This window comes from Halictus rubicundus, chromosome 15, assembly GCF_050948215.1.
Source record: "Halictus rubicundus isolate RS-2024b chromosome 15, iyHalRubi1_principal, whole genome shotgun sequence".
Classification (NCBI taxonomy): domain Eukaryota; kingdom Metazoa; phylum Arthropoda; class Insecta; order Hymenoptera; family Halictidae; genus Halictus; species Halictus rubicundus.
In genome coordinates this window covers 10294832-10305913 of record NC_135163.1, presented here as the reverse complement: position 1 = coordinate 10305913, position 11082 = coordinate 10294832, and the positions used below count along the sequence as shown (strand labels likewise).

At 47.0% G+C, this 11082-nt stretch overlaps 2 protein-coding genes across 5 annotated transcripts; one reads left to right on the top strand and one right to left on the bottom strand.

Annotated features, from left to right (window-relative positions):
• The first annotated feature begins 176 nt into the window (after nt 1–176).
• Nucleotides 177–1496, top strand: Med6 (mediator complex subunit 6). The gene is made up of 5 exons (XM_076801590.1): nt 177–305; nt 411–570; nt 648–822; nt 907–1153; nt 1228–1496. Exons 1-5 carry the CDS (start codon nt 278–280, stop codon nt 1305–1307), a joined length of 690 nt encoding a protein of 229 aa, XP_076657705.1. The 5' UTR covers nt 177–277; the 3' UTR covers nt 1308–1496.
• Nucleotides 1497–2996: 1500 nt separating this feature from the next.
• Nucleotides 2997–10807, bottom strand: Side-iii (sidestep III). 4 transcript variants are annotated; one of them, XM_076800731.1, is made up of 14 exons: nt 9333–10806; nt 7505–7637; nt 7226–7434; nt 6908–7018; nt 6620–6823; nt 6403–6548; nt 6180–6345; nt 5979–6109; nt 5644–5803; nt 5038–5334; nt 4031–4351; nt 3666–3956; nt 3487–3605; nt 2997–3405 (listed from the first exon to the last, which is right to left on the bottom strand). In XM_076800731.1, the coding sequence occupies exons 1-14, from the start codon at nt 9502–9504 to the stop codon at nt 3292–3294; spliced, it is 2574 nt and encodes an 857-aa protein (XP_076656846.1). In that variant the 5' UTR covers nt 9505–10806; the 3' UTR covers nt 2997–3291. The 4 variants fall into 4 exon arrangements, with proteins under 4 accessions (XP_076656846.1, XP_076656847.1, XP_076656848.1 ...); XM_076800732.1 differs by having other exon boundaries at nt 6180–6330; XM_076800733.1 differs by having other exon boundaries at nt 3487–3596; nt 6180–6330.
• Nucleotides 10808–11082: the final 275 nt, after the last annotated feature.

Here is an 11082-nt window from a genome sequence, read left to right as displayed (position 1 = left end):
ACCGTCAGGTGGCGCTAGTGGTACCAATGTCGGTAAATTCGGTCGGTAACGTTTGGCTAACAGTTTGAGCGTTTTGCCGCTACGGTTTAGTGGCGCTATTTTCAGATTTTCAGGAGCAGATGATTCCTGCCGCTTACTGCACTACCCCTTATGGGAATATCGGCAAGAATGATTTGTTCTGTTCTTTAGCGCCGAGGGTTTTAGTGTCCTCTGTAAATAGCGCGTAAACAAAACGGACATTTAAATATTTGACGTGCTAATACTGTTCGAAACCAAAATGTTACCAGGCAGGCCTCCTGTGACAGGTAATTTCATGCAAACTGTAATTACAATTAGAAAAATTCTATTAATCTAGTTAAGTTGTTTTTCCCACATGTAACCTCCACTTTTCTATTATTTTAATTTCACAGAGAACCCTTTGGGACTTTCTTGGCACGACAGCGCATGGATTCCTGTGTTAAATCCAAACAATATAATGGATTACTTTTCTGAAAGAAGTAATCCTTTTTATGACAGAACGTGCAACAATGAAATTGTTAAAATGCAACGTGCCAGCCCTGACCAATTACAGTATGTAATTCTTGCATTATACTTCCAAGACAATATACGTAGAATGACTGAGCTAATAATTGTTTGATCATTTTCAGAAACATGACGGGTCTGGAATATATTCTTCTACATGTTCAAGAACCCATTCTATATGTAATTAGGAAGCAACATCGACATTCTCCGACATTAGCAGCACCACTAGCCGACTACTATATTATTGCTGGTGTCGTGTACCAAGCACCAGATTTGGCATCTGTTGTCAGCTCTAGATTGGTACTTCTTATTTACTAATAAATATAAACAAATAATTAGGTTGTTTAATAACTCAATTCTGAATTCATAAATGATATTTTGCAGTTATCCACAGTACACCATCTACAATCTGCCTTCGAAGAAGCTAGCTCATGCTCTCGATATCATCCTAGTAAAGGATACTATTGGGACTTCAAAAATGGCAAAGCTCTAGCAGCAAAGAAAGAAGCTCCTGTTCGCGAGGAACCTAGCTCCTTGTTCCAACGTCAAAGAGTGGATATGTTATTAGCTGAGCTTACTCGTAAATTTCCATTACCTGTTCCAAAGCCTGTACATCAACCTATAGAATCTTGTATGTTTTTCAAAAGCCCAAAGTATTCATTGATTAAGTAACAGTGGAAATCAAATATCTTTTTCTATTTCCAGCTATAGAGATCAAACAAGAAGTGAAAGTTGAGAAAAAAGACATGAAACCACCGCCAGAAAAGAAGCCGAAAGTTAATTAATGAAAACTTATAAGATAATGTATATTAAGGACTTTGATTTAAGCACGTATTAAGTATTGTTTCAGTTTAAAAACCGTTTGTAAACCGATTGTAAACCGATTGTAAACCGATTGTAAAAACCGATGTACATAGCGACGAAGAATTAAGACCGACGTAGAATTAGAAGTCAGCCAACTATTTTTCACTTCATTGTTATCTTTTCTTACACCATGGACAATCGAAATCACTAATTTCATCCTTTATATCTCGTTTCGTTTCCTTCTTCTTCGAATCTTTCAATTTGTTCTGCAATTTCTCTTGACTTTTACAAGTGGGACGCTTCGATATTGGACACTGTGAGTTGCCTCCGTGTTTTAACGACCGAAACAAGAGAAATGAGGGTGAGCTTTTGTTCATTATAATCTGCAAAAGGCGATTGAATGTTACATAAACGAAATTATGAAAGGCGACCTATTACAGACTTTCATATTGTTTTCCATGTAGGATGAAATACGATGCATGACGCTTTCTTGGTTCTTCAACACCTATACACTATTAAAATATATTATTACACTTTAAAATTTGCATGGAACAATTACCGAGAGCAAGGGTTTTGATGTGTCAGAGTAGGTTAATATTTCAGTCTTTTTTTTTTTTAGCTGTTCAGTTGTAATAATTTTTTCTTCTGATTCAGACAAATCATAAGTGACTGTGAATGCGGAATTTCGTGCATACTCACATTTACACAGGTACATTAAAGGATAGTTAAATCAATTCTCAAATGGACTGTTGAGGTCGTCCTATTTAAATACATATTGATAATTATTTATTGTGTTGCCGTGATTATTCGAATATTAACATAAACTTCGTTTAATCGAAATGTTGCACTTTCAAGTGCATTTAAGGGTCGAGTAAGATCTTATTTCATTTATGAGTGGTTCCAATAAATTGAAAATGAAATTTTCCATTTTTTAAGTATCAAAAAACAATGATTTGCGACGCAAACACGTGTGGTACTGATTATTTGAACACGTTGGTGTTCGAGCAGGAGGAGGAGGAAGAGGAGGAGGAGGAAGATGATTTCATCAAAGGTCTGAGACACGTGAAATGCAAATTGATACAGTTGGTCCGTGATCAAGTGCGGAAATCTCACGAGGAACAAGTTTACCTATGCTGCAGGTATGTTGTAATTTTCAACAAACTCCCAAAGGGATAAAACCGCCCCTTTGTTTCCCAGCACACTCTCTCTTCCACGACGGAATTGCACGCCGCATTCCCGTTGGACAGAAAACCGACTAAGTGTTTTATCTTCAGCGAGATGAATCCGAAAGAAGACGCGACCAAGCTAAGCGCAACACCTCGTGGAAATCCCTCAAGATGTCCAGCGGCACTTTGTCGAACAACTTCTGCGCCGTGTTTAAGAAACTCGCGTCGACGGTTGTACTATATAATCCTTCTAATCGTTGCAATCGTTGCGATTATGTTCGCAATGCATTTCTTCTTGATCCGCGGATACTTCTGCAGCAGGGGTCAGCCTTGTGTCACGTCCTTTCGATACACGCATGCTAAACACGCGTTATTTTAACCCCCTGACGCTCCTGCAAAGTAAAGCTTCACGCAAGCTACCGCCCTTTCATCTTTATGGAAAATTAAAAAGATTCGGAAGAAAGCGAAGGGGGATGCTTGACAATCGAAATAAGTGAACAGTGCTAAGACTTGACACAAAATATATTAAACTTGGAATAATACACCATGTGTAGCGTTTAGTTAGTATGCAACTAGTCGCCTTGATGATTCCTAGGTTGTTGCCGGTAATCCGTAGCGTCATCGATCGCGGGATCTCGTTCGGACAACGAAACCCGGTCGGATAGGACCAGTTGCAGTTCGTTAGGTTCTTCCCGTTTGCCTTGCACCGGCGACGATCAACGAACGATTGTTCTTAGGCTTCGAGATCGGTCCTTCTGATATGTTTGCTCGTGTTCTTCCATTACGCGCGGGGCTCTTTTTACACGCAACTTTCTGGACCTGGTATAGAGTTGGCGATTATGATCTCCTTCATCAAATTACGGTCAGTTTTGAAGCTGATGGGCTCCCAGGATTTCGCGGAGAACGGGTTCAACTGCAAAAAGAAATTCAACGCTTTTAGAAAATCTTGGCAACTCTGCTATTAGCAGCGGATCACGAATGCAAGACGACTCACGCTGCATCTGTTTGTCTGAAGTCCCTGTTTGTGGATGTCGTACGGCGCGAACAGGGTGTCCGGTCTCACCGGTAGAAACAGCTGCGGTTCCCGTTTGATCTTTTCCTGATCTGAAACGACTACCAGCATTAGTCAATATCGGTTGGTCAGCGAAACAGGTCGACAGTGTAGATGTATACCTTGGGGCGACTGGATGATGTCCGGTTGATTGTTGAGCGCGTAATCCGTCACCTGTTTCAACGTGTACTCGACGAAGTAGGTGTGATCGCCGTGCGTCACGTCGAGCATCGAGTTGTTCCTCGAGTCCGGCGGCGTGATGATCGGCTGTTTCATGTACGGCTCGATGTGCACCGGGGAAGTGGTGCCTCGTCGTCGGTACATCATCAGCATCACCGAGACCACGGTGACGACCAGCGCCATCAAACAGCCCATCAGAAGTAAGATCAGAGGCGCCATACTGATCCCGCTGTCTGCAAACAGAAACGATCCTCACGGTCAACCCTACGACATTCTATCCTTCTTGCCGTCGGACAGTTAGGCTCACCTATATGCTTCTCCGAATCCCTCAGCATTATGTCGTCGAGCACGCTGACCTCGCTTCTTCCTTTAGCGTTCACGGCATACGTGACCAGGTAAAAATTGGTGCCCGGAAGCAGGTCCGCCACGGCGATGCGAAACAATGGCACGTCCGCGGATATGCTGGACGCGTTCAACCTCAGATTCCCCGTCAGGAGCTCGTAAGCCTCCAATCGGAACTCTTGCCTGAGCCCGCCGTCGTATCCTGGCACGCACTCGACCTCCAGGACCTCGGAACTTTGATTCAACGACGCCTTTATCGTGCAGTTGTTCAGCGGGTTCGGTTTCACTGCGTTGTTCGATTCCGAACGATTAGCAAGACCATCCGTGTTAATTTATCAGAGTATTAAATACAAAATACTGGTGTTCTTAAAGTGGTGCAGATTCTATAATTGTCGGCACCCATTTGGACAGGAGCAAACATCGACTTCCCGGGAACGTTTTAATCAGACGCTACGTTCTCTGGCAAAATCAGTTGACAATTTTCGAAGCTATAACCAGCGATAATCACCTATTTCAAAGAGCAAGGCAACTTTGAATACTTGAAATAGCGTTATCTAAAATGGAACCCGATCTACGTCGGAAACTGGTGGACCGATACAACTACCCGAAGCTTTTAATAGAATAATCGTATTTTTCAGTTCGATTGAGAACTCGACGAAGTTACGAGCGAAAAAGCGGACATTTTCGACACCTCCTGATATATCAGACTCGTTAATAAATAATAAACGATCGCGTTATCGCTTTACCAGGTAATTCATTAAACTCCTCGAAACTTTCGCGAAATTGATTTTTATTTTTATTCGGTGTGCGCAAAAGTGTCAGTCTTGTTTGGAAGTTTCTTTTATTCGGACGCGAGGTACCTTGTTACCATAACGAAGTTGGCTATTCGGACACATCGATTGCAAACGAGTAATTGAAAAAACCGAATGTCCGCGCAGTCTGATTGCAAGAATTGCATTTCTTTTCGCTCACCTGCAGGAATGATCTGATAGATGCAAGGCGCTTCCTGCTTCCCGATCATGTTTCTACCCCAACAAGTTAGAGCACCGTAGTCCCTCTCAGACACCGGTGTGTACACTAACTCGCTCATTGTCCCATTATTGCCGTCGAACTTTGCCGGCGCAACCTCGAAGTTCTCCCCGCTGTTGTTGAACTCCCAGGCGAACTCCACCTCGTTCGGGTCTGCGTCCACCTCGCAGCGGACTTTGACGGACTCCTCCAACGAGGCGCCGATTATCGCTACCTCTTTTGCTTTGCACACAGGGGCAACTGTAATCGTTCGAGAAACAGTAGAAGACATCCTGAATTTCATTGCTTTCGAACCATTCACTTTAATTCGACCATTTTTACATCCCAATAAACTGATGAACAACGAAGCAGTTAATCTATAAAGTGGATTTCCTCTTACTGTGCAAACCGGGGCAACTATAATTATCCCCAAAATTCCTAATTAGATTTAATTATTCCCTAATTAGATCGATTTTACATTGACTCGATAAAACGACGAATAAGTTTAATTTTTCATGTGTGACAGTGCAACTTGATCAATAGCTAGTTTAATTCGTGAAAGGTACTCACACTGTACGCGCAAAGTGACCGCAGGACTCGTCGTCTCTCCGCGATCGTTGCTCGCGCGACAAGTATAGTTGCCCGCATTGTCCCGACCGATCTTCTGCAGCACCAGGCTCTGAGTGCTCATGATTATTCCGGCCGAGTAGTTTTGCGTCAACACGCCGTCCTGCGAACAATTATCTATATTAAACGCTGACCTTTTAATCAGTGATCGGTGATCTAGAACACGCTCTCGACGAAACAAACACAGTGACTCTCCTAAAAATACGAGCAGATATACAGTCTTTGCTCAAAATGTAGAAAGTCAATAGATTTGTCCCGGCGGTTGCACGCTCGCTCACGTTATGTCTCCAGGTGATTTTATGGTGTTCCGGGTTGGCCCGGACCTTGCACTCGAAGTAGACGTCGTCCCCTTCTTTGATCTTCTCCGCGTTCAGTGTGCTACCCAGGTGTAGTTGTACTTTCGGTGGAACTAAGCATCGTGCGCGGTTAGGACGAGTTAATATCCGTGTATCGAGATCGAGTTAATCGACGTTACTCACAAACTACGTTTAATAGAAAGGAGTCTTCTAAGTACGCGTCTGGCAGTGCTGGATTCTCCCCTCGACACTTCAGCATCTTCCCGTGGTCATCCGAGACCGGCGAGATGATCAACGTGCTCAGAACCACCGTGACGTTGCCACTGTCGAGCACCTGCACAGGCATCGTCTTATTTAAGGAAGTCAGAAGACATTCCACGAATTTTACCGTTGTCGGATTATTTACTTTGCCCTTCTGGTAGACGGTGTTCCCCTCCATCCAGGTGATCCGAGCACGAGGATGCGATCCCGTCGTCTCGCAGGTGATCGAGTAGTCCTTCTCCGTCTCGAGGATCGCCGGTTTCGACTGGATCTTCACCGACAATGGTTTCACTGAAATCATCGGTTCCTTCGCATTGTCGCCGATCATTTTAGAAAAATAAAATTGGGCTCTCTGCACTCACGATAGACGTCCAAGAGGATCGTTTTCTCCAATGGAGGTATATGATTCGTGTTCGAAGCCCTGCATTTGTACGTGGTGTTCCTGTGCTCCCTCCTCAGCTGAGGTATCCTCAGTTTACTGACCACTATGTTTCGTCCGGTTTCCTCCAGGCTGCCTTCCACTTCTTTCTCGTTGACCAACCAACTGACCACCGGCGTCGGTTTGCCTGAACACCAAGATTTCACGGTGAAAAATCCCGAAGACATCTCTACTCGTTCAAGTCGACAAAAAAAAAAGGACGACAGATCACCTCCCCTGACTTCGCAAGACAGCTCGAACTCGACGCCGACTGGAAACGGTCCCGCGGTGTTCTCCACCTCCACCCCGAAGCTGTTGTAAATTAAAAGCTGGTGCGGCGGAACTGCAAAACAATTCGAGTTCGAACGTGACGTCGGTCTCTTTCAATCTTACAAATAAACGACCGCTCTTAAAGGGTTGCATACACTTGCGAGTTCAAGAAATGCTTTTTACCTGTTCTTTTCTTGAATAGTGAAAACCCGATTATTTAAATATTCGCAAGTGTATAGAACCCGTTAAGGGTGCAAGCAGCGAGAAAAAGTGCCGATACCGATCACAGTGAGATTCACTTGAAAGTTCTTGGTCGGCGAGTTCTTGAAGTCCACCCTACACCGGTAGATCCCTTCGTCGTCCAGTTGAACCGCTTCAAGGGAAAGGGCGGCCGGTTTCGTGGCGGTGACGAAGTAAGCCCTCGGCCCGACCACGTTGCTGTCCGACCAGTTCAGGGCTTTGTCGAACGCCCTTCCCCGCACGTCGAAGCTGAAAACCAGCCGACCTTTCAATATTCATTGTCCCCGGCGGGGGATCCACCGGCCGTCCCGTGATTTACCTGTAGATCGGTTTCACCGCGTCATCGCGGAACCAAAGCACCATGTATACGCGATCCTCTCGCGTGGACGGTTCAATGTCACAAGGCAAACTAGCGTTACGCCCCAGAACGGCACTGACTTCGAATGTTGCGACTGAAAACAGAGATAACTCGTCGTGACAAACAATTGTCTCGCCTGAGACATGCGTGCCGGAGATTTTGAATTTCTAGTAAAAAATTACGAAAGTATGCCCCTAGAGATCGAACGCAATTTCATGTAATAATTACTAGACTTTGTGGCTTTCTGCTAATTTCCATTTCCATGGAAAATTGTATGGGGAACGAATTGAATCGAGCACAAAATGGAGCAGTGTGCAATATAATATTTCATTCAGTGTTTACCAATTGTTCCTGAAAAAACCGCAAAAGTTGCGATTTCTGCGGGTGAGATAAAATATCCAAGGTGGTCCGCTTTAACTGGCCGGCCAGTGCCACCGTTCAAATGCATTTCGATCATCGGATGCTTGCCGATGCAACTATGCCATTGTCTATTTAAGTAGATGTTGCATGCGCTTGATCAGACCACGTCCTAGTATTTCCGCGAGTTTCTCCATGGAATTTCGGCAACAATTTCCAAGGAATATTTCGAATTTGCCTTCCGATCGTTCTTCGATTTCTAATTATCCGCTGACCTACATAGGTTCGTAGTTATTTAAGTAGCCGGGTCGCGGGTTTGATCGAACGTGTATACACAAGACCGATTACCCGATCCCCAATAAATATCAAGATCCTGTGTAGGAACGTCGATCCGTTTTAGCGGTACCAGCGAGCGAACGGTTCGGTCAGGTGTCTGACCAACGCGTGTACAAACTACTTACGGACGTAATGTGTGCGTTGATGTTGATTCTACGGGGCTCTGCTTCGTGTACGTCCGTATCTACTCGAGTAGAAAGGGTGTATCATTTGTCAGGCACGTGTGCGATCACCGGGAACACGAAATACTTAACAACAAACGATTAATTCCCCTCGACCCGGCTAGCATCCGCGTTCCCCGCAGTAGATAAGGTCTGCCGTTGCTCAGACCGACGTACCAGCACGCTAAGCGACTGTCCGAGCATTTGTTTCTATTACGCATTGTTTGCGTTCCGGTCTACCGAAGGCATTTTGTCGTTAGGCACAACCGTGTCAATGTAACTATTCTGTGTTCATACTAAACTTTACGGAAACAAGTTTTAGTTCATCAGTAATTTTACAGGACTGTTCCCTCGAGCTCTAGAAATCTGCTACAAGGTAAAATAGATAGAATAGATACCCTGCCTGCATAGATACAATAAAGATTCGCAGTCGAATAATCGCGCGCCGCACGACGGAATATTTTTCATTCACGAAGGCAAACAGAGTTAACCTTCAGTCGAATATCCCTCTCGGGCAAGTTAGTCAATAATTACTTCGTCTTTGCTATTTGCAGAGTGCTGACGTCACAGGTTCAAGAGTGTTCACGTTTTCGCAGTGAAACGCGTGTCGGACCAGTGTCCTTCGAATCTACTGAAAAAATACTCTCTCGGTGAAACACCGTCGACCAGCGTCCCTTGGAAAAAGGTAACACACGATGGGCACAAGTGGCAGAAATCCAACGTGCTGTTTCACCAAGTAGACAGGGTTCGCGTTTCGTCGGACAAGGGCGACGCAGGGAAGTTGCTCGATAATTAGCGCTTTCTCTCTGTATTTACACGCTGCTGGTCCGACTGGTTCGAGACCGAGACACGTGTCTGACCGCGGCGTACGCGAGCTACTTGCCAGGAATGATTTTCGCGGGTGTTGTGAAAGAGATGATCGTCTACCAACGTACCCAAGTCATCGTCCTTGTCCCAGTTGCCGGTGGCGTTCACGTAGACGACCACGGCGAGTATGTACCCGCTGATGACGAGCTTGATCGCGACCCCGGCGAGTGCCCCAATTGCCATCCCAAAGGGGGATGGTCTGAGGGGTGAGTTCGTTCCGTTCAAATCCACTGCTTGCATAATGTCGCCCCGCGCCGGCCTGTCCTGTGGCTCTCCTTTATTATCATTCCACGTCAAGAGGTAGACGTCCTCCTGCTCCTCCTCCTCCACCTCCTCCTCTTCTTCCACCTCGTCCTCCCCCACCTCCTCCTCCCACCGGTTCCTCGTGCGATGTCCTCTGTAGGATACCCCCCGTCGAGGGGCAAGGAAAAGGGCGCAGGACACGCTCACCGATTAATCCGGCGCAGAAAGAACGTTTCGAGCGAACCGCTGCTGCCCGTTTCCTCTCGATCCTGCATCGAGAACCCCGTGTTCGAGAGAACCGATCGCCACACGGGTCCTTCGCGAACCGACCTCTCTCCGGGACCGAATCAATTCGATTCCCCCGTTCTCTCGGCTGCGCTGCCTATGCTGGCCTCCCGAGTCCGAGCTTTCGAGCGTGCGTCCGCTCGATTTCGATTTATTCTACTTACGGGAGGACCAGGAGAAGAACGCGGTTGCCCGAGGGGTAACGTTCTTCCTCGAGCAGAGTTATTGGGTCATGTGCTCGGTGTTAGTCCCCCGTTCCGATTATCCGTCGAGGCGGCCGTTCTCGGGCCTGGCTAAGCGCCTCTGTTCCCTCAATGGCGATCACGGACAGGACACGGTTAGGGGTGCCTCGTGCTTCATCGGGGACACGTCGAACGAGCACACCTCTCCCTTCCAGAGTTTAGACACCCACGACTATTTTCACTTTCCAGCCAGGCCTGGCGCCTCTGTTACTCGCTCGGAACCGGATCCGAGTCTAGTCACTATCGCGCACCCACGCACACCGACAACCAACGGAACACGAACCTACTCGATGATCAGCTTCTCGCGACCGATCCACCAACGAGAGAGCCTACGCTCGAGCCGCGGCTAGGAGGAACGTTGCTGTGCTTCGGGGGACACCACACAGGCCACCCTCGACATTTCGAGGAGAAAGGAGAACGTGTGGTGTATATGCGTGTGCACCGACAGAGAGAGAGAGAGAGAGCGAGAGAGAGTGACAGGGGAAAAAGATAGATAGAGAAAGAGAGAAAGCCCCGAGGGTGAGAGACCGGCCGCCGGCGGTCGTTTCTGCCGTGAACCGCGCTCCCGAATGGACACACGCTGGTTTGCAGGCGTCGCTAACCCGACGACGATGAGCGCCGATCGATTTTCGTAAAGTCAGTCTGATCTCGGTTCGTGTTTCGACGCTCTCGATTCCCGCACAATATATAGCCCCCGCGCGGCGGCGAGAGCGTGCTCGGCGCAACGCACACACGCGACCACCCGCGAACTGCGACGAACCTTCACGACGAACCGTTCGCCACGTCCCGACGCCCCTTCGGGGTTCCTCGTTTCTCCCTCCAACCCCTTTCTACACCTCTCTCGCTCTTCCCGATCCTGCTTCTCCCTCGGTCCCCCGCTCCGTCCCGCTCCGTCCCGCTCCACGCAGCTCGACGCTGCTATTCACTGTTAGGGGTCGCGAGACGCGAACTATTAAACTATCTTCCAACGGGGGTGAAAATCCTCTTTGACCCGACGATGACGGTTTACCAGCCGATCACGAAGAATCGGGCACCGTCCTTACTCCTT

What these genes read in the sequence shown, in the direction of transcription:
- Med6 (XM_076801590.1), top strand. Translation starts at nt 278, where the DNA reads ATGTTACCAGGCAGGCCTCCTGTGACAG. An exon ending in AGGCAGGCCTCCTGTGACAG is followed by an intron (nt 306 to 410) that starts GTAATTTCATGC and finishes TTAATTTCACAG; the next exon opens with AGAACCCTTTGGGACTTTCT. An exon ending in GCCAGCCCTGACCAATTACA is followed by an intron (nt 571 to 647) that starts GTATGTAATTCT and finishes GATCATTTTCAG; the next exon opens with AAACATGACGGGTCTGGAAT.
- Side-iii (XM_076800729.1), bottom strand. Translation starts at nt 9,504, where the DNA reads ATGCAAGCAGTGGATTTGAACGGAACGAACTCACCCCTCAGACCATCC. An exon ending in GGACAAGGACGATGACTTGG is followed by an intron (nt 7,638 to 9,332) that starts GTACGTTGGTAG and finishes CTCTGTTTTCAG; the next exon opens with TCGCAACATTCGAAGTCAGT. An exon ending in TTCAGACAAACAGATGCAGC is followed by an intron (nt 3,406 to 3,486) that starts GTGAGTCGTCTT and finishes TTCTTTTTGCAG; the next exon opens with TTGAACCCGTTCTCCGCGAA.